This window comes from Akebia trifoliata, chromosome 10, assembly GCF_017979445.1.
Source record: "Akebia trifoliata isolate Shusen 1 chromosome 10, ASM1797944v1, whole genome shotgun sequence".
In the NCBI taxonomy this organism is placed as follows: domain Eukaryota; kingdom Viridiplantae; phylum Streptophyta; class Magnoliopsida; order Ranunculales; family Lardizabalaceae; genus Akebia; species Akebia trifoliata.
This window is the reverse complement of record NC_141384.1, coordinates 23,937,497-23,961,036: the sequence shown is the minus strand read 5'-3', so window position 1 is coordinate 23,961,036 and position 23,540 is coordinate 23,937,497. Positions and strand designations below refer to the sequence as shown.

General features: G+C 31.4%; 1 protein-coding gene across 1 annotated transcript; it reads left to right on the top strand.

Moving 5' to 3' along the window:
- Window positions 1–11,970: 11,970 nt before the first annotated feature.
- LOC147393359 (nudix hydrolase 8-like) lies at window positions 11,971–18,507 on the top strand. The gene is made up of 9 exons (XM_086456268.1): window positions 11,971–12,577; window positions 12,848–13,119; window positions 13,198–13,263; window positions 14,032–14,169; window positions 14,589–14,666; window positions 14,807–14,857; window positions 15,914–15,948; window positions 16,991–17,099; window positions 18,154–18,507. Exons 1-9 carry the CDS (start codon window positions 12,445–12,447, stop codon window positions 18,358–18,360), a joined length of 1,089 nt encoding a protein of 362 aa, XP_086312394.1. The 5' UTR covers window positions 11,971–12,444; the 3' UTR covers window positions 18,361–18,507.
- The last annotated feature ends 5,033 nt before the right edge of the window (window positions 18,508–23,540 follow it).

Genomic DNA, 23,540 nt, shown 5'->3' with positions numbered 1-23,540 from the left:
TGTGAATCCTATTCTAAGATTTAATTTATATTATTAAAAAAAAACCACTTTCCATATTAAGGAAAGTTTGGTACCCAAAAAAGCATGATATGATATCAAAGGATTTTCAGATGAAAATTTCTATGAACTTTCTAAAATAGAAATTAATTTTCATCTTAAATTTTAATTTTAAATTGGGAGTTCAGTAGCAGTCCATTTTCAACATATTGGATAGACTCATTCGAGTTTTTGAATGAAATCTAAAAGACTGTAAAGTTGGATTATCCAAATGGGCGCAATGAGTCTTATTAAGATTTGAAATCTTACTATCTTAGTGAGGATAGACTTTGTTCATAAGGTAAGGCTTGTTAAGTTACAAACTACACACGATTCTTGGGCTGAGTTAATGTGATTTTCATTAAAAAAAAAATGTTTAATTTTTAATGTTTTAAATATTATTTTTTTGACAAAAATAGAAATATGATCTTCTTATTGAGCATATTCTAATTGAACACATTTTAGGAAAAAACATTAATTTCTGAATATAATATATTAATAAATAAATTTAGATAAATGATTTATCTCATCTGAATCAACTAAGTATTCATGTGGCACAAGACGAGAAGGAATGTGGATTTTAAAAACCATGTCTTCAATCTCTTCAATAAATTTTTTACTTTCGTCTTCAACGATTTTTTTTAGCCACCGTCGTTGATTCCTTCCATTTATTTAAATACATAAAAGAGATTTAATGGCGATTGGTTTGTTTTCTTAATTATTGCCAGTAATTAAATCCGTCATTTTTTAAAACTAATTAAATATATAAAATAACCTTAACAACATTTTTTCATTTAACGGCATTATTTTAAGATTGGCCATTAATATGCTAATTACACGTTTAGTTATGGCGGCAAAATTTATCCTCTCATTATTTAAGATTCGACTCTTCACCTCTGTTTTTTTTATTAATAATTATTCATCAAATCAAATTGGATATGCCCTCTGGTTATGGAGTTTTGAATATTCTCATGTTGCTAATGGAAGCATGAGTGGGATGTAAGATGTTGATGTGTGAGAAATCCCTTAAATATGAAGAGTGGGTGGAATGACTATTAGAGTGGGGAAAAGTGCTTTTGATTATTTCAAAGTAGAAAATAAGGCAAAAGGTAACAAGTGTACTTCGACCATTTTAACAAAAAAAAAAAAATTTATGATTTTTTTTTTTAAAATGTTGGCGTGATCCTAAAAGAGTCGGTTTCTAATCTTTGGAAGATATTTTAAGCGAAAAGAAAATATCTAAAGTTTTAGAAAAGATCTAGAATGACAAATAATACTTTTAGAACACTGGCCATCATTGAAAATTTGTTGCAATGGGTGACGAGTTGATAGGTCAAGCGAGTGTCAAAATGAGGGTGTCTACAATGTATTACTATAGCAAGCACTGAGGGTTATTTTTGTAATTTAAATAATTTATTTGATAAGGGGTGTTTTTATCATTTTGAAGCTTATTATGGGTTCTTTATAATTTTCTAATTTTTAGTGTGGAGGGTATTTTTCATAAATACATATGCATGTTACTATGACAAGTAATAAAGGCTATTTTCAGAATTTTAAAAATTTCTTCGCCGAGGAGTATTTTTGTAATTTCAATGTTTAAGTTAATATATTTTCTATGAGTGGTATAATTGTAAACTAACATACAAGTTAATGTAGAAAATACAAAGATATATTTTGGTAATTTGACTAATTTCTTTGATGGGAACATAATTTTTAAATTTTGATATGCAAATATGTGTATTTGATGATTTGTAATTTTGATATTCAAATTAATAGATATTTGATGAGGAGTATTTTCATTAATTCATATATGCATGTCTTTGTATCAAGTACAAAGGGCTATTTTTCGTTATTTGATACGGGATATTTTTAATTTTTAATTTTTTATGTTTTTTTGATAACCGAATATCTTGTAGACAGCTGATCGAGCCGTATATGAGCTTTGCCCAGGCCATAAACCATTTCTTATCCAAGGACTAGTCTTGGGGCACGTGCAACACCCGCACATCACATGTACAAGGTAAAATTATGCATTATTCATTAAACCTTGAAAAAGAATATATCATGATAGTCTATCTCATTATCTCATGTGAGAGAAGAGTTTCTTTTAAGTATAATGGACCCTATGGAAAATATTATTTTTTATAAATGCACTTCGCCTTTTAGGTGGCTGCTTAATAATCCAGGTTGTCAAATCTTTATTTCTTAATGCCTCCAACCTTACGAAATCTTTAGAGTGGGGAAAAGTGCTTTTGATTATTTCAAAGTAGAAAATAGGGCAAAAGGTAACAAGTGTATTTCGATCATTTTAAAAAAAATTATGATTTAAAAAAAAAATGTTGGTGTGATCCTAAAAGAGTCTGTTTCTAATCTTTGGAAGATATTTTAAGTGTAAATAAAATATCTAAAGTTACAGAAAAGATCTAGAATGACAAATAGTACTTTTAGAACACTGGCCATCATTGGAAATTTGTTGGAACGGGGGTCAAGTGAGTGTCAAAATGGGGCTATTTACAATGTATTACTATAGTAAGTATTGAGGGTTATTTTTGTAAGTTGAATAATTTATTTGATAAAAGGGTGTTTTTATCATTTTGAAGCTTTTTATGGGTTATTTATAATTTTCTAAATTTTGGTGTGGAGGGTATTTTCATAAATACATATGCATGTTACTATGACAAGTAGTAAGGGCTATTTTCATAATTTTAAAAATTTCTTCGTCGAGGAGTATTTTTGTAATTTCAATGTTTAAGTTAATATATTTTCTATGAGTGGTATAATTGTAACTAACATGCAAGTTAATGTCGAAAATACAAAGAGATATTTTGCTAATTTGAATAATTTCTTTGAGGAGAACATAATTTTTTAATTTTGATCTGCAAATATGTGTATTTGATGATTTGTAATTTTGATATACAAGTTAATAAATATTCGTCGAGGAGTATTTTTGTAATTTCAATGTTTAAGTTAATATATTTTCTATGAGTGGTATAATTGTAACTAACACGCAAGTTAATGTCGAAAATACAAAGAGATATTTTGGTAATTTGAATAATTTCTTTGAGGAGAACATAATTTTTTAATTTTGATCTGCAAATATGTGTATTTGATGATTTGTAATTTTGATATACAAGTTAATAGATATTTGATGAGGAGTATTTTCCTTAATTCATATATTCATGTCTATGTATCAAGTACTAAGGTTATTTTTATTTTTATTTATTTGATAAGGGATATTTTTTATTTATTTATTTGATAATCGGGTATCTTGTTGACAAGAGATCGGACATTATCTGGGCTTTGCCCAGTCCATAGACCATGGTCTTGTTAAAAGACTAGTCATAGGAACCATGCAACGCCCGCACATCACATGCACAAGGTAAGTAAGGGTGCTCCCTCGCGGGTGCTCCTTGAGGAATTAAAGCTCATACTAAGTATTGATATGAGCGTTAACCGCTTATCGGTCCAAAATTACCATTGAGCTAATCCCTCGGGGTTATTTATTTATTTGTTTTTTTAATTTAAATGTGTAAGCTAATATATATTTGATTAATGGTGTTTTTGTAAGTTCACATGCATGTTGTCGCACGTATAGAGGGTTATTTTTCTATTTTGAATAAATTTTAATCAAAGGCATTTTCATATATATATATATATATATATATATATATATATATATATATATATATGGGAACGGATGAAGGGATCTATGTAAAAATAATGTAACATTAATAAATTTTCAAAATATGAGTTAGAAGTTTCGGATTGAACTGATTTTTTGTGAGGATGATCTCTATGATGGGAAGATCATCCGAAAAAAAAAAAAAAAAAAAAAAAAAAAAATCAATCCAATCTGAAACTTGTAACCCCATTAAAAATGATTTAGAATGTGGATAGTTGATTTTTTGTCAATAATTTGTAAATCACTTTTGATCGATTTAGAAGTTTCAGATTGAGCTAATTTTTTATGAGGATGATTTTCTCATCATAGTGACCATTCTTGCAAAAAATCAACTAAATCCAAAACCTCTAACACCATATTTTGAAAAACCATTGTTTTTACATATGTCCCATGAACCATATGTTTTTATAGAGAGCCAAACATTTCAATGTATAAGTTAGAGATTTCATAATGGGATAAATTTTTGTGAGAATGATCTCTATGATGAGAAAATCATCCTCACCAAAAATTAGCCCATTCTGAAATTTTTAACCCCATCAAAACTGATTTACAAAATCGGACGGTCCACATTTCTTCAACTTGTAAACTAGGTTTAAAAATTTCGGAATGAGCTGATTTTTTGTGAGGATGATCTCTTCACCATAGAGATCATCCTCACAAAAAATCAGCTGATTTTGAACGTTTTGGGGCTTATATATATATAGGGTCCCGTTCAGCAACAAACATTTTGGCAAAACATGAGTTACAGGTTTTGGAATGAGCTGATTTTTGGTGAGGATGATCGCTACGGTGAGGAGATCATCCTCATCAAAAATCAGCCCATTCCAAAACTTCTAGCCCCAGTTTACAAGTTGAAAAATTGTGGACCGTCCATTCTTTGTAAACCATTTTTGATGGGGTTAGAAGTTGTGGAATGGGCTGATTTTTGGTGATGATGATCTCCTCACCGTAGAGATCTTCCTCACCAAAAATCAGCCCATTCCAAAACCTCTAACCCATGTTTTGAAAAATGTTTTGCCAAAATGTTTGTCAAAATGTTTGTTGCTGAACATTTCCCATATATATATGGGGGCGGTTCAGCAGCCTTAAAGTTTGCCAAACATTGTGTTAAACATTTTTCAAAACATGGGTTAAAAGTTTTGGAATGAGCTGATTTTTTGTGAGGATGATCTCTATGATGAGGAGATCATCCTCACCAAAAATCAGCTTATTCCAAAACTTCTAACCCCATCAAAAGTGATTTACAAAAATTGGACGGTCCACGATTCTTCAACTTGTAAACTAGGGTTAGAAGTTTCAAAATGAGCTGATTTTTGGTGAGGACAATTGTAAAAAATATAATTATTTGACAAATCAGATATCGGTCTAACTTTAGCCAAGGCAAGATAAATAGAATTATTTGTCCATCAAATTATGATCATATATCAAGTCACATCATGTTAAAAAAATATGTATCATTCATTAAACCTTGCAAAGAATCTTGTCTCATTCACGAACGATATACGATGATAACTCGAATGATCTCATTATCTCACCCGAGAGAAGGGTATTCTTTTATACTTAATGGACCCTATTGAAGACACTTTTTTATAAATGCACTTTGCCTTTTGGGTGGTAGCTTAATAACTTTTGTTGTCAAATTTTTATTTCTTAATGCCCCCAACCTTAGGAAAACTAATTAATTTAATAAAAATACAAAAAATTATTTATCCGACTGAGTTTTATTATATCAGCCAAGATTTTAAAAATATCGCCTGAATCATCTTGAGTGTCAAATAATGCATTTGGTGTTGGATGATTCATATTGAATATCTCAACCGTTCTTGAACGATATTGGCAAGTCATCTCGGTCTCTGACGAGATTTGTAAGGCATAAAATGGGTTAGATTTTATCCAAAATCTGAGTAATCCAAAATTCAACTTTAACAGTGTTGGACCCTTAAAGTCGATTTGAATAAACAATAATGGGTTGAATGTGTTTGACGTCCCTTTATCCGGGTCAGATACGGATTTATCCATATATCCGACTAGATCCAAATGCTATATTGCTTTGAAAATTTATTAGACTTTTTAAAATATCATCTTCTACTACTTTAATATAAGATGAGTTCTTAAAAAATAAAAAGATTATAATAGTAAAATAGAATGTTATAGCAATTAGCAAAGAAGTATAGCATAAAAATGGTAAATGACCCTAAATTATCCAACACGACTCGACTTGAATCAAGCACTTGGTTCAGGTTGGATCCAGATCTAGATTAAGTGAAAGCAAAGTGATTTGAATATGATTTTACGTAGTGGGATCTGAGTTGTATTTAGATTCGGATCAGAACAAAAATCTCGAATTTCACTCAGTGGTCTCTATTAAACCTCTTGAGCCTTCATTAGCTCTACCAAGTTAACTTGGACTCTCCCGAGTTTTAAACCTCCCTCAAGTTCTTGTTGGATCTCTCGAGTCAATGCTGACTCTTATGGCTTGACTTAGGCTCGTTCGAGTTTTAAATCGCTCTTAGAGCATCTTCAATCAATATATATATATATATATAATATTTTCGGTAGAAACCTTTCCTCAGTCAATTTGATGTTCAATCATAGAATTTGATTATCTCAATTGCATTTGTGTAACTTCCTGTCGCCCCTTCTCAAATAATTTGACGTTATGGGTAAACTTGTTCTCTAAAATTTCTTTTAGCATCAATATTCTAAGGTGGTGCATATCATCCAGTTGTTGGTTAGTCCAATGTTCTAGTGGTTTAGATAGAGGTTTGGCCACTTCGTTTCTTTTCCAATAGAGAGATGATTTCAAAGCATATCTATGAACCCTTTAGAATAAATTTAATTAAAAAAAGTAACTTTTTAACTTTGATAGTCGAAAAGTTAAAAAAGTTTGTTTGAATTAATTTTAAAAAATAAAAAAATTTTATATTTTAAAAAGCAAAAGGAAACTCTTTTATATTTTCTATAAGTTACTTTCTTCAAAAGTAATTTTCTTTCACATTTATTTTCTACTATATATCCCCAACCTATATGTATAGGGGACGGTTCAGCAGTCCTAAAGTTTACCAAGTTTGGTGTCAAACATTTATCAAAATATGGGTTAGAAGCTTTGGAATGAGCTGATTTTTTGTGAGGATAATCTCTATGATGAGGAGATCATCCTCACCAAAAATCAGCCTATTCCAAAACTTCTAATCCCATCAAAAGTGATTTACAAAAAATGTTTGGCACAAAACTTGACAAACTTTAGAGCTGCCGAACCGTTCCCATATATATATATGGGAATTCCAAAACAACATCAATTCCCCATTAATTGAAGGGCTTGTGAAACCTATTGGGTCTTAAGTTTGAATAATGATGTCAAATAATCTAGAGATATTTATGAAAAAGTAATAACTTTTCACGAATTTACGATTTTGGCTCAATGTTCATATTAATTACCAAAACGTGAACAATAACGAATTCAGAGGTTTTTAAAGTGACTATTTAGTAGGGTTGAAGTGACAATTTCACTTTAAACTTGTTAAATTGTTCCTTTAAACTTGCGAAATAGTCACTTCATTCTGAATTTTTTTATAATGAAAATGTGATTATTCACGTTTTAGTAATTAAAATGAAAAGTGATCGGAATCGTAAATAACTCAATTTCAGCTCACGAAATAGTAATTCACCCAATAATCTAAGTCTAACATCCTCAATGATATTCCCATAAACTTCTATTGGATGAAAAGAGTTCTGGTAGGCTCTACCACATCCTTCTTCCATAGTGGAAAATGAATGCATTGAAGGACATCTTCCTCATCATCGTTGTCCAAGAATCCCCTTCGAATTTGTCCAAGACCCATTGAATCTCTCCCTTTCAACTCCCAAGATTTTTAACTAAGAAATTGGTTTGAGTACTCTTCTCAATAATTCCCTATCGAAGCCTCATTTCATGAATAGGTGGTTTCGAGTCTCTTCATGGTTTCGACAAATTGTACATGAGACATTGTAGACTGTAAAATTTTCAATGGATCCTACACCTTTCTTAAAATTGCAAGAAAGCCCTTGAAATCCATAAGTGGGCTTGTACATCCAAATTGGGCCCCTTTATTAAAACATACCTCTTATAGCTTGGGTCTTGGATTTTCATAGATAAAATCCATGGTCGAATAAGTCTAAGTGATCCACATATTAAGCATTGGGCCTTACACCCAAATAAATGAATTTGGCTCACCAATAGTCCATAAAATCTTTTAAATTAGATTTTGACGAATTTTACCTTTTGATAAGCCAATCAAAGCTCTCTAAATCAGGGCATAATTGAAAAGCTAAATTATCTTTAAGTCTATAAAATACCAAAACCTCCCTCATTTAGGAGGGATTTTGATCACTTTCTCTCAGAAGACAGAAGCTTTCTCTCTAAAGAAGAAAAAGTTCTCAAGCGCTCATCTAGAAACAAAGCAAAGGTTTTCAAGAAACTCGAATTTTAATTAAAGAGAAGATCAAGCCTAAAGTCATTCTCTGAAAGTCAAGAAAACTTTCTCAACCGATAAAACAAGAAGCTCGGATAAAAAAAAATCAACAAAAACCTCTAAGAAAATCAAGCACAAATAAAATCACTATCACAACAACCTTTTCCTCCAATCACGCGTGAAGCCTGGAAAGAAGAAAGCTATACAAGTCATCTTTTATTTTTGTATTTGATTGTTAATCAAAGGATAATATTGAGATGTGTATCTTCTTTTTATCAAAATCAACAAAATCATTTATGATTTTATTTTACGAATCTTGAGGTAGATTTGTGAAATTTAATGTCAACAAATTTCTGGTACGCTCGGTAAGACCATCTTAGCCTCTTATCTTTTAGTCAACTGTAAAACACCAATAACATCATCAATGACATCTCGCAACGCCAACGTTATCGCATTTGCTATTTTTCAGAAATGTAAGAAAATCCTTCCCTCCAACTTTAAATCTATTCAAGTTTTTAGTTGCGATAATCCTATAAGACAAACAATGACGAAAACTGGTGGTTCCAAATTGGTTGAGCATCTCCAATGTCACTCTAAGAAATGTGCTACAAAATGGCATTCGCAATGAAGATATTATGGGTAGACGTTATGGAAGACGACTCATCGGATTCTGGATCTGATTCAAAGTCAAGCAAGAAATCATCCAGATCTCTGTCAATCACTTCTCCATTGCAAACTCACATTTCTATCAGAGTGGTGATGAAAAATGGAGTACTAATGATGGATCCGATGTGGGACTAAACTCAACATAAACTTACTCAAGAGAATACACACACATTTATGGAACTCTTGAAAGTTTTTAGGGATCACCCAAATTTGTGTGTTGTCAGTGCCTTGAGATGTGAGGAAACTTGTGAGATAAATTGTAGGTAAGACCAACTCCAATAAAAATCATGGGGATTGCTTGAGTGCCACACGAGTGTGACATCACAAGGGCTTTGGTCTTATAACAAACTCCGTAAGATTATATTTATTCCTAGAAATTGAAACATGCTAACTTTGAAAGAAGTTTGAGCTTATCTAGGATAATTCTAATGAATGTTAAATAGTGACATAAAATATAATAAAAAGAGAGCAATTAATAAGAATATAATTGACTAGTTTACTGGATGTGAAAAACTCAAAATAGTAAAGAGACAAAATCGCATAAAATACAAGGATTTACGTGATTCGACAATGTGCCTACGTCTACAAAATATAACAAGAACAATCATTATTTTCTCGTACATTTTACTGTCTTAAAGATCTTTATTGATAAAATTGGGAGTTACTAAAATATATAAACCTCCCCCAAATAAGAAATCCATTGCACCCATGTAGATCTGTGTAGCGCAATAGAATACAAGGCATTTACACAAACCTGGATTCATACAAGTCATTTATGGAGCCAAGCCCATATTTAGTCCAATTTAAGAAGATTATATTTTTAATTAGTTGTATTGCAACATTGAATAGGTTCTATGCTACCCATTTTTAATGAAACAAAAGACGTCTCTCTTCTTCCTCTTCTTTTTTTTTTTTTTGAATTAATTTTATATTTTAAAATGTTTTTAAAAATGGCCAAAAATTATACAAATTGACAAACAAGATTTAAAAAATTTGAACCAAAACTGACCTTGATTGGCCCCGATTTTTTGAATTGCCAAACTAGTTGCACATACACCCAGATATAGTTAATTTGCATTCTTCCGGGCCTATTAAAGTATCGAATTTAAAATCCATCCTTTGATCCAACTTTGCATTTAAAATCGGTCTGATTAATAACTTTTAGCCATTAGATTTTTTCTTTATATCGTAGATAACATTGCTTAGCCAAAGCTTATATGATACAAAAAATCCTTGAATCTAGTAGAACTTGCCAAGGATGGCAAAGTTTTTGTTTGCAAGTCTCCCAAACCATGGGCCAAACATTGATGGATTTATAATAGGCCCAAAAGAGTGTGCCATGCACATAGTCAAAAATGGGAAAATTAAATTTTATGACATAATGTATTCCCTTGTTTATGGGTAGATGTCCAAGAATTGATCTCTTGTTTTAAGGGAAATCAGTTTCTCTCCCCAGTCCCGAAAACGCTTTGGGCGACAAAAAGAATTCCACAAAATGCCCAATCATACACTCCTCAAGTTTTTTTTTTATTGTAAAATCATTTTCCCATTTTCCATGCTTATTAATTCCTTTCTATCCAAAAATCACGTTCGTAAGTCTGCTTTTCCCGTACCACGTGACACAGATCCTCAACCACATATAAATTACAATAATACCAAAAAAAAAAAAAAAAGAGTTATATTTAGAGGTAGTGATTACATGCTTTTCTAACTTTGTAGTTACACTACAACCGAGTCTGTAATCCATCAACCAAAACCGTAAGAGAAACCACCCAATTGTGGATCACACGTGCCAAGAGTTCATCATCGTAATTATCAGATGATGATAATATAAAAGGAAAAGAGTTAGTAAGACTAGCCTTACTAACTTAACAAGATTTCAAATCCTACCAAGGTTTACCTTCTCGCATCCAAACTCATGTTCCATGACACACGGATGCAGAGGACAAGGTTTTATGGACTTCAAAGATAAAAAATTATTTTATACAGTTAAATTTTAATTTTAAATTTGAGAGTTCAGTAAGAATTTTACTCATCCGTTTTCAAAACCTAGATAAATCTAAAAAACATTATTTGTTATTATTATTATTATTATTTTATTTTAGGGTAAATTACACTTTGACTCTCTATAATTTGGTGTAATTCCAATTTGACCTCTAATATTTAGATGATAATACTTACCTCCCTTATAATTATTTAATGGGGTCACTTACCCTCCTTTCTCTCAACTTAACTCTTAGGTACCTTTTATGAAAGATCATTTTGCCTTTTTTTAAAGTGTTATTCTTTTTTATAAATAAAAATATATATGAAAAAATGGGTTCAATGAACAGGGGCATTTTAATATTTGTTTTAATACTTAATTTTTTAATAAAAAAATAATATAAAATAAGAGGTTAAATAGTAAAATGACATCTACATATTAACCCATTAGCAAAAGAGGAGGTAAGGACAATTATCAAAATATTAGGAGGGTCAAAGTGGAATTATGCCAAATGACAAGAGGTCAAAGTGTAATTTACCCTTTTATTTTATTTTATCTTTGTGTCTGATTTTTTATTCAAAATCTTGACAGCTGTACAGTGTTGGATTGCCGATTTGAGATTTGAAATCTTACTAAGTTAGTAAAGAAAGTGTTTTTCATTAGGATTTTATTTTATCAAATATTTGGCGCCAACAAGAATTGCATATGGCTTGCCCACTTTTTTCTGTCTGATTGATTTATCGAAGTAAGCTATTAAAGTGATCCGCATTACTAATTTATCATTCCTCCCATCATGAAAGAACATACAATAATGGAAGTAACTGTCCCTGGAATGGTACTCTCATGGTCCCTAGAAGATGATAGTGATGATGATTAAAATACGTGGCAGTTTCTCATTTGAAAAAAAACTAAACAATGATCCTTGTGGATCCCTAAGGCCAAAACTTGACTGCCACGTATGCGGACTACAACAATGAAAATGGCCTCAAGAGTACAAGATAGATCATAATTCAATCGACAAAGAAACATTAGTCCAACATCTCTCTCAAAAGCCTCAGCCACACATTGTGAGAGTCACGTGCTTCTGTGGGGTCCACACCAATACAGGTAAAATAACGTCCATTTAACTTCTCTCACCGTCCTTCACCCTCTGAATCTCTCCTCTCTCTTTCTCAAACTTTCAATTTATTGTTATTTTATTTAATTTTCCCTCGTTTTCTCCATTTTTCTAGTTTTTGAGAGTTTGATTGGATTTTAGCTATGGTTGTCTTTCTCACACAAAACCCATTTCTCACCACTCATGAAACTAAATACCCATTTCACTAATCTTTGTTTTTGGATAAGATTACAGCTTACATATGGCCTTAATTGGTTGTCCTTATGTGGGTTTGTGCTTAAAAATGCTCTTATGTGTTGTGTCTTTTCTGTAAATGATCTCTAAGTCAATCCGAAAGACGATGACTCCCATGTTTTTACTTTGTATTCGATCGTTACGGGTTATGAGAATCTAGATTTTGTATTTTAAGTAGCTGTAGAGGGTTTTAGATTTTATTTTGCTTTGGGTTCTATGTAGAACTAGATTGCTTTGGATGCTAACATTTGGTTGAGACTTAGAAGAGTACATAATGGAGTGGAAATTGTTCAATTCGAGGTCAGTGTCGGTATCGAAGATAGTTTTTTTCGGAAGGACTTGTTCGAATCCGTTTTCTAGACGTTGGAGTGGTGTCAAAGTCTGTAGACAGTCCTGTTCTTGTCGAGGTAGTTTTAATTTCTCCAACTCATATTATTTTTATTTCAAAATTTTGGATTGTCACAATAGTTGAATTGACGCTTGGATCATGGAGGTTAATAAAAAAAATTGAGTTAAATTTGTGCTGTTTTTAATCTGGGTTTTGTTGAATTTGAATTGTTTCGCTCTTTTGGTAAAATTTGGTTGGATTTGTATTAGAAGCTCATGCATTGTTTGATGTTTTGGATCCTTGTACTTGAAATTCAAGGTTTAATCATTTATTTGATTTTCTAATTCAGGAATTTTACTTAAAGCTTCTTATTCAACTTCAAGAACATCTAGTCAACCTGTTGACTCGGTTGGTCAAGAAAAATGTGTGGTGGTAAACGGTTCATCTCGGATCGATGGAGGAAATGGGGCCAGTTCAAGTTCATCATTTGAAGAAAGCACTATACTTGATGCCTCTGAAGATGATTATGAGGGAGTTGTGGTCAATCCAGAGAGATTGCCATCTAATCCGAACTCCTTTGTTTCGATCCTTCGTTCCTCTATTACGCAATGGAAATTGAAGGTGTTATCTCATACTTCTCGGTTCAATTAAGGTATCGTAAGCTTCCCTAATCTAGAACCTTGTGTGATTCTTTTCCAGGGAAAGAAAGGCGTTTGGCTTAAATTGCCACGGGAACGATCTGAACTTGTTCCAATTGCAGTGAAGGTGGAACTCAATGTTTATAATTGTTTAATTTGTGAGCTGAAAGTAATAGAATGCAAATTACTAGGAATCCCCATTTTTGAACTCTTAAGACTTGGCCTAGTGTCTCAATATTGGTGTCCAACACATTTGGTTGGCATTAGATGCTAAGTTATCTACATCTGAAGCTTTTAATTTACAATTGTCATAATTTCTTTCATCGTCGTGATCCTCCACAATGCCTTATTGTAACCATTTATAAATGGCAAATTGTGTGTCTCCATTCTAGTCTATCTCAAAATGTATCTTCAAATATTTTCTTACTATCTTAAGGTGTTTTTAAATTGACAATCGTTTTACATGCCCAAACCATCTCAAATGACTTTCAAGTCTTTCACTCATCTATGATAAAATCTTCATCTTTGCCAGAATCATATACAAACATGTTGTTCTTAATTAATTAACACTCTTCCCTACAAAGCACAGTAATTTTTTCTTCCATGCTAGATTTTTTTATAGGGTTGAATTGGTATAAAACTTCATAAGAGCAACTCTGCATTAATGACCTAGCTGTAATTCTATGGGCAACATCCTACTCAATCTTGTCCTTAATATGGTAATCCAACATAGATCTTAATTAAGATTTTGGATGACCCCATGCAACACTGCTTCTATGGGGCACACCTAACTCACCCTTAGTCCTCCATCATTTAGGCTTCGGACTAATTATGAGACATAAAATCTAGACATTGGGGAGGTTGCGTATAAGTTATGGTATTAATCTGATTTCAGGAAGGGTTCCAATACCACCATGCTGAACCAGGATATGTAATGTTGACATATTGGATTCCGGAAGGACCTTGTATGCTTCCTGCTAATGCTTCACATCAAGTTGGAGTAGGCGGGTTTGTGATCAACGAGAAAAATGAGGTATGCTTATGTAAATAATGATGCAAACTATAAAATATACGTGGTCAAGCCTTCTGCCCAATTTAAAAATCATTTGTGTGCAACCATGAGGCCATAGGTCTGATCCCAACTTAACTATCAAAAAACAAGCATGTATGTAGATTATTTGGTCAGGATATTTCCTTGAAGGCGCCTTAAGTTTCCTCTTCTTGCATATCTTATGTTTTTTGCGTTCGGATGAAACAAATAAACACATTTTCTATATGTTTAAAGACAGAATTGGCATCCTTTTAAAAAATTTCTTTTTTCTATGATTTTTTATCAGTTATAAGTGTGAAGTTGGGGTCTATGTTATTACCACACATGGATGTTGTAGAGTCACACAGTACTATATGTAGAAAATCAATTTTAATGCAGATTGTGCTGATGACTCTGTGCAGGTGCTTGTAGTGCAGGAGAAGCACTGTGCTCCAGCATTTGTTGGTGTTTGGAAATTACCAACTGGTTTCATTCTTGAGGTACACTGCCCTAAACCCATATTGTTTTTGAGTTTGAACCATAACTTTATTTTTTGGACCTTGTGTAAATGGTATCGATCCCAGCTTTTTATTCTGTTTTTTCCCCTCGAAGTTGAATTGCTTTGTTTTTTATTAACCAGTCGGAGGAGATCTTTACGGGTGCAGTAAGAGAAATTAAGGAGGAAACTGGTGTAAGAAGCTAATACTTCAAATCTTTCTCTTGTTTAATAATTTTTCTGAAATTAATTTTATGGGAGCTTGGTTACAAAATGCAAATGAATTGTATCGCGAAAAATTTGCATAGATCACCTAACTTTATAAGAAATTTCAGCAAATGATTTTGTGGCACAAAAAGTAATGCAAATCATTTGCAAAATTATTCGACTCTAACCAATCCATATCAAAATTACTAAAATACTCCTTTTCATAGAAATTAATGAAATTACAAACATACCCTCAGTATTTCTTACAATAATATACACTTAAATTTATAAAAATACCCCTATCAAAGTTACATTAAATTGCATATTGAAATTACAAAATAACCCCTCGTCAAAGAAAATTTTAAATTATAAAAGTGGGCCTCCAATACTTGCTACAATATGAATTCACAAAAATAGATCTCATCAAAGATACATTTAATTGTACGTGAAAATTACAGAAATACCCCTCATCAATGTTATTACAAAATATCCTTCATCATGATAGTAGTTTTTGTAAATTCTTGTGCATGTTATTGCAACAAGCATTGAAAGTATTTTTGTAATTTGAAAGGTTTCTTTGATGATGGGTATTTTTTTTTTTTTTTTTTTGCAATTTCAATATGTAGGTCACTATACCTTTGGTAAGGAAATTTTTTTTAAAATTCATTTGTATGTTAATGCAACAAGTATTGAAGGTATTTTTGTAATTTGAATAAATTCTTTTATGAGTTCGAGTAAGTTAAAATTGTCTCCACGTTTTATTTTAATAAGAAATCACCGCAAACATATTTTTGCATTGTAAATATCAACCAAAAACAAACATGATTTCTCAAGAGATTTTCCGATGGCTTCCAAACAATAGTAAAATTTTCATTGTAGAACGTTTTCATTGCAAATGCAAATGATTTGTTGTGTACCAAGCAGGGCCAGCGACTTAATATATATATATATTTTTATTTTTTTCCTAATCTTACACCATATGTTCTAAAATTGTTAATCAGGCTCAGTCATGCATGTTAACTGCATCCATTGTTTATGTTGCAGATTGATACTGAGTTTGTGGAAGTGATTGCTTTTAGGTAATGATGACAATGTTTACTTATATTCATAGAAATGGTGGTTTCTTTCAGTTACTTAATATCATAATCATCAAAGCCTTTATCCAAGAACTTGGAGTTGGAACGAATTTTGTTACTCCATTCAATTCTGTCCAAAGCCATGTCTTCTGGTGATGATACTCGGCCTCATGTGATGTTAGCAACAATAAATTTAGATTTGTTGACTCACTAAAAAACAATAACCTGATTTAAAAACCAAGGCCCAGTTTGGTTGTGGTCTCATTCCATCATTTTCTTCTAATTTGGGTTGAATGATTGGTGCTCATTGGTCCTGAATGTGGATGACGTGTGCAGGTATGAGGATGGTAGATTGTCCTTGATTCTAGGAGAGAGGAGCCTAAGATTTCTACTTATTATATTTGGATCTCTAAGGTTTTTAGTTATATGGAACCACAGTAGTTAGTGGAAATGATTCGTGAAAGTGTAGGTCTTAAACGAAGACTTATCAAAGTCTCGGTTCTAAAAGAGTGAGAGGAAGACAAAATAAAACGTGGATTGAGGTAGTGAGAGTGGATGTGAAGGCACTTGAATTAATAGAAGACACGGCTTTAGTCAGAATTGAATGGAGGAAGGAAACTCATTCTACCGATTCATAATTTTTGGGATAAGGCTTTGATGATGATGAATACCGGAATGAAACAAACGTTATATATTTTGGAATGTTTCTCAAAATATTCCAAAACATGTCAGCATGCCCATAAAAACATGTAATGTATTACCTTCAGGACACGGATATTCGATACCAAATAAGCATTAAAAACTTAACAACTTTAAAAAATTCGTTTAATCAAACACACAAGGCTTCCCGCGAGAAGCAGAGAGACACGGACCTCCTAATCCTAACAATTTCATAATTTAATACCTAAACTTTGATGATGGCCCTAAATGACTATTCATTCAATGGATCCGACGTACTTTAATTAGTTATACTCACTTATGCCGTTTTTAACTTTCGTTCAATTGTTCCGCTGAATTTCTAATGCAGTTTGTATGAATTAATCAGGCATGCTCACCATGTAGCTTTTGAAAAGTCAGATTTGTTCTTCATTTGCTTGCTAAGACCCCTATCATCTCAGATCAAAGTAGATGACTTGGAAGTACAAGCTGCCAAGGTAACTATCATACTTTACACCACTAGAAAAACTGGCTTGCTCTTCTCATGTCTTTCTTACATCAACACAATTATGAACTCCATTAAAAACTAAAACAATGTGGATTTCCTACAAAGACAAACATGAAATGTGGCCATTGGTAGGCACTAGGCACACACCATCAGCTCGACCGTTTCCCTGCATCACCAAGTGATTTGCCTCACCCCTGATCACTTTCACTTGAGAACTATTGAATGGAGATAATTTGTTAGAAGAGTGCTGATTTTGGAACTCAACCTGACAGAATAACTTAAAAACTCACCGATGTGGCATGTGCAAAGAACCGTTTTTGTGTGCCTCGGGATACACAACTGCACATGTTTATAGAGATGCGCAGTTGTGTATCCCGAGGCAAAACATATACAGTCTTGCACATGCCACGCCGTTGAGTTTTTGAGTTATCCTGTCAGGTTTGGGTTACAAACTCATTATGTTTAGTCATTGGTTTATGTTGAGCAGGATAGTTTTGGTATACACTGTCGATTTAGTCCTAATTAGGGCTGTCACTGGATCGGAGATTAGCTCGATTTGATACTGATCCAATGAGGTTTGGATTGGATTGGATCTAAGACTGATCCAATAAGGATAAGTCGGACTCTTATTAGATTGGGTTTTTACTGGATCTCCATTAACAATCGAATTGGGCCAGACCCGATTTTACATATAAAATCTAAGTTAACTTCATATATCTCAACAAATATATAATATAATTTATATACGTTCTAACATATTATCAGATTGGGACATGGTTGATCCAGATCTGATCCAATAAGATATAGGATATACTATCGAAACCGAAGTTATTGAAACGAAACGGATTTCAGGTCTGATCCGATCCATTAACAGCCCTAGTCTCAATTGGTTACAAGTTACTCTTGTACTTAGATGTTCCTCTATATGAAAGTGATTATAAGTCTCTTTGTAAGACACCAAATTCAATAAAACCATTTTTCTTAACATCCTTATTCCTTTCCATATGTATTTCTGATAAAACTTTATTGCGTCAATCGCACAGTGGATGCCCCTCGATGAATTTGTGGAGCAACCAGTTATCCAAGAAGACAACATGTTTAAGAAAATCATAGAAAAATGTACTGCACGCCTCGGGAATTGTTATTGCGGGCTCACAGCCCATCAAATGATCTCAAAATTCGACGGAAAACCTTCTTCTTTGTACTATAATGTTGTTGATGCTCAAGATTTCAACTGTAAAGGTGGCTGAAGCCACATAGTTTTATCTTCCCTATGGCTATGTAACATATACATTTGTTCTCTCGTTTTTTTTACTCCAATTTGTAATTTGGGATTGACCTTACTACTTTGACCTTGGACAGTTGAGACCCAACCAGAAAGTGTATTGAGCTCGGAATACCATTTGGTCAGGTATTATAGTGTTTATAAAGATATTTGATGTATATATATCTCACAGTGTACAATGTAATTTAAATTTGGAAAAATTATCAAAAAAAAAATTATATTTTAAATTATTTATCAAAATAGTAACAAATTTTAAAAATTATCAAAAAAATATCAAATCGAAACTTAAGATTAATATTTTTTTATTAAAAAAATATTAAAAATCGACACTTTAAGTACTGAAAAGTTTTGAAACGACCGTTTTATGAACGTTATATATTTGTTGGAAAAATTTGAAATTTCTAACTGTTGCACTCTATATAAACTTATATTACACACTCATATTTCTCACAATTTTCATTCTCTTTTTAATTCTTATAATTCTATTATAAGATTTTATAATTCAATCAAAGATGTCTACAAGAGTTATTATTTGTCAATATAGAGGTTACTTTGAAGGTATTACACATATTGGTGGAAATACACGATTTTTATCGACTTCATCAGAAATTACATATTCTGAGTTACAAGCTCTTATTTTTTCGATTTGCAATATTCGACAATAATTTTTGATAAAGTTAGTTATCAATTTAGATAATGAAATTTTTTTTAATTAATATTTTTGACTAAGGAACTTGGGAATATATATTAAATAGTAATCAAAATTCATAGTGTATAATTATTTTTGTGGTACAACATGAAAATATTAGAATGTATCTTTCAAATTATGGTCAAAGTGGACCTAACTCATCGAATCAATATCTAAATACCGATATCGACCATAACATTGTGTATGATTTAATGCTGTAGCACAAAATAATTTCGATAGTGATGTAGATGCACTTGTTGATAATAATTTGAGTTCGTCGTTCGACAATGATGAAAATATATTTGATATTTATATTAGTAAAATTTTCAATAATGTAATTGAATTAAGATAAACAATTATTTTTTTAACTATTTCAAATATTTTTTTATATAAATAATGTTCTTAATAAAAAAAATTATAGTTAAATGTGATATTCCAAACTGTAAGTGACGTATATATGCTAAAAAAATTGTAAATGATAATTTATTTACTATACGTAAGTTTAATACAACTCACACACATATGAGTAGAATGGATTCACGACCTCATCCTCAATTTAGTAGTACCTGGATAAATGATAAAATTTTAACTCGCGTAATGAATAATCAATTTTATTCTTTTCAATCCATAGTAATTGATATTAGAGATGAATATAATGTATTTATCACATGTATAAAAGCTTGAAAAGTAAGACAAAAAGTCAATCATGAAACACATGGTTGTCAAATTGAGGCATATAAAAATATTGAATATTTTTGCCAAACTATTTTAGAAATAAATCCAAGAAGTTTTTATTTTCTTAATATTAGTCTAAATAGTCGTTTTCAACATATTTTTATGTATAGATGATTTTAAAACTGAATGTTTACCTATTGTAGGATTAGATGATACATTCTTAAAAGATAAAAATCAAGGCATACTGTTTGTTGTGGTTGCTCACGACACAAATTATGATATTTTTGTCATCTATTTCAACAAAAATAATTATATAAATAAATATTTAAACATTTTTTTTATCTAAATCTCGGTTTAAGATCTTGATTTAGATCTCGGATCAAGATCACGATCTAGATCACCAAGATTAATAATTTTTATCAAGATCTAGATTATGTTATTAATAATTTGCATCTAATCATCAAGATCTTGATTTTTAAATTTTTGTTAACTTGATCTACTAATTAAGATCTTGATTAAATTTTTTTTTTAATCTTGATTTTGATTTTTTAAAAATTTTTTTATCTTGATCTAGATTTACTTATTCATAATTTAAAAATAGGAAAAATTATCTATGTTACCTTTGTTAATGTGTCATCATTGGTGTCTCGAGGAGGAGGAGGAGAAGAAAATAGAAGAGAAGAAGAAGAAGAAAAAAAAAATTAGAGGAAAAGAAAGAAAAAAATTTGTGGGAAAGTACATCGGCACTTAAAGTGCTGATTTTTAATATTTAAAAAATAAAATTAACTTTGACACTTAAAATGTCGATTTGGTATTCTTTTGATAATTTTTAAAAATTTATTACTATTTTGATAAATACTTTAAATATAGATTTTTTTAATGTAATTTTCCCTTTAAATTTAAGGGTAATTTATCAAATAATTACTCGTATTTTCATTTATTATCAAAACATTACTAAGTTATGCGTATTATCAAAACATTAATGCATTTTTTAAAAGTATCCAAATTACCCTCATAAAATAAATGTTAGATTTGACATGGGAAAGAGAATATTGAAATCAGATTTGACATATAAAAGATAAGAGAGAAGATGTGGTGCCCCACAAACGCTAACACAAATTTCAATGTCAAATCCCGAGGTACTAGATGGCACATCGCAATTTCAACATGGTTTCCTCTATTTATATTAGCGTTTCAAAGCATTCAAAAACTTGATTGAAATTAAAAGTAATATCATATATATAATTATGCTCAGAAATGAATAAGTAGCGGAAGATTATATATCTAACAATGTAAAAGTAGATCAGAGTGCGAAAGATTAACAATATACAGGACTTCAAAAATACTCTCACTCTAACATGAACCTAACATTCGCCCCAAAATTTCTATCCATCATGGATGAAACTGACCATAATAATGGGTGTAGTCCCCATGCTCACCAGGAAATAGACTCTGGTCGTCTATATGACCAATCAGATGCTCTTCACTCATCGGTTCCACGCTTGATTCAGCAATGCAAGTTCTGAAGCTAAAAAAAATAAGAAGGAAATGGTGAGTAACAATGGTTATCTAGTAAATCCACAAACAATTTCTACTAATAACCTCTCCTAAACATAATTAAGTAAGCATACTGAAGCATTTCAATACATGTAACGTTTTAGAAAATAATTACGATTAACTAGTATATATAGTCAATGATGAGCAATTAAACATTTTAAAATATTCAAATTACATCAATCAATAGTACTCACTATATCATTTTTTTATACCATACTAATTTATAACATTGAAACAATAAAGATGATTTTCACTTTATAATTCTAAATAATGCAACATATACATAATACACAATGGTGAGGTAGTGGAAATAAAGAGTTGGGATTTTATGACTAGATCGCTCCCAATCGGGACATGATATTCCATACTAAAGTATTAGTTCTTGATCTTGTGATTGGTCACTATTTACTACATTTGCGAGATCATTTATCTGGTTCAGGTTGGCTGTTTGACTTGACCATAAGCAATGAGTCTCTTTTCAATGTGTCAGAACATTTAATTACTCTAGATTGTTAGTGATCACTGATAATCATCTTCGTTTATGCCTATCAATGTGCATGTGATTCCCATTATACAACCCATTTGTGTACGATCACTTTTACATTACAAGTTCATTGGTAAAGATAGAAAGGAATAATCCTGGATTCCAATTGTGACTCCACTCTCATACGTGTCCCACACCACGTATGAGCTTGGATCCCTATCGTACAACCTAGGATACTATCCCTTCAGACATTCACAAGCTCTTTAACAACTCACAAAATAGCTATCATTTTTCTTTGAAAATAAATGAGAAATTAACATTACAAGATTGATCATGGATATCCAGTTTCCTAACATACAACTATGGTCACGCGACCTAAAATAAATAACAGAACATAAACATAAATTGCGCCTTACGCTATAGAAAGTAAATAAACATGCAAGCGATATCTTTATCTCTAGATATCCGTTCACTAATCTATACACAACACAATAATGTAAAATGCAGATATCACCCCTCGGATGTGATTCTTATATTTTACCGTTTCATCCATTTTTCCAATTTTTTGGTATTTTCACCTTTTATCAATTCATTTTGATCATTCAATAAAAAAACTATCAAAATTTACTCAAAACGGGGTCCCAACGATGCGCGGAACCAAACTGTCAAAATTGTAAAAAATTGGTGAAAATTTGGCTAAGTGTTGAAAATGCGATTTTTCAAAATTCTTTAAATTAAAAATAGACTTTTGAAAATGAAAACTTCGAATATGAGAATCGACATCATATAATTTTTATAACTTAATTCGAAGTAAACAAAAGATATTCACTTTTGAATATCTAACGAAAACGTCGAAGTTTTAAAAAAAATCATAAATGCAAATTTTCGAAATCTACGACTACTAATAAGAATTGAGAGTCATTTACAAATATTGTGGTTGTCGGAGATAATAAGCTAGCATAGAAGTCAAGAATTGACAGCGAGGAAGCTCAAGGTTGAGTGTGTTAGGTTACGAACAAATGATGGTTTGCGAAACTTCTCGATGATGACACTCTCATTTCCTTCTACGATAAAAGATGGATCTAACTCTAACTCAATGAAACCCTCGAACAGAATGCGTTGAAATTCACTTGAACTATGAGATTGGTTTTTTATTTTTTATTTATTTTTTATAGAGAATGGGGAATAAGAGAAGAATCGACGATCAAACGCTGTGAAGATGTAGAGCTCCACGATGTCAGTAATTTTCCCTTCTACGATGAGGTTCAACAACAACTTGTTTGCAATGGATCTAGAAGAAAATAGAGAGAAACCCTTGGTTTTTAGTGGCTGGGGGTTTGATTCGTTGGAAAGAAGAGCTTGAGGGTAAAATGGGTATTTTCCTAATATTTTTCTATCGTTGGCCGTATTTCGACTTCTTGAACTCAAAAAATGACAAATGAGTACTCTATTTTGAATAATTTTTCATTGTGGGCCTAATGATGCAGTCAAAATTTTCATTCTCATTCTAACAAAAATTCATTCTTTAGGTCCCACCCAATACGAAATTCGAGGATTTTAAAATTTTTTCATCCAAATTCAAATTCGAGTGTACTTATAGGATAAAATATGTCTTTCGGCCATTTTGAATCCAATGAGAGGGTCAATTTCTATTAAAAATGAACAAAATCAAATCTAAGTATTTTATTCTAAGTCTCTCTTCTAGAATTTTCTCAAAATATTACTATTTGATTTTCTCGAG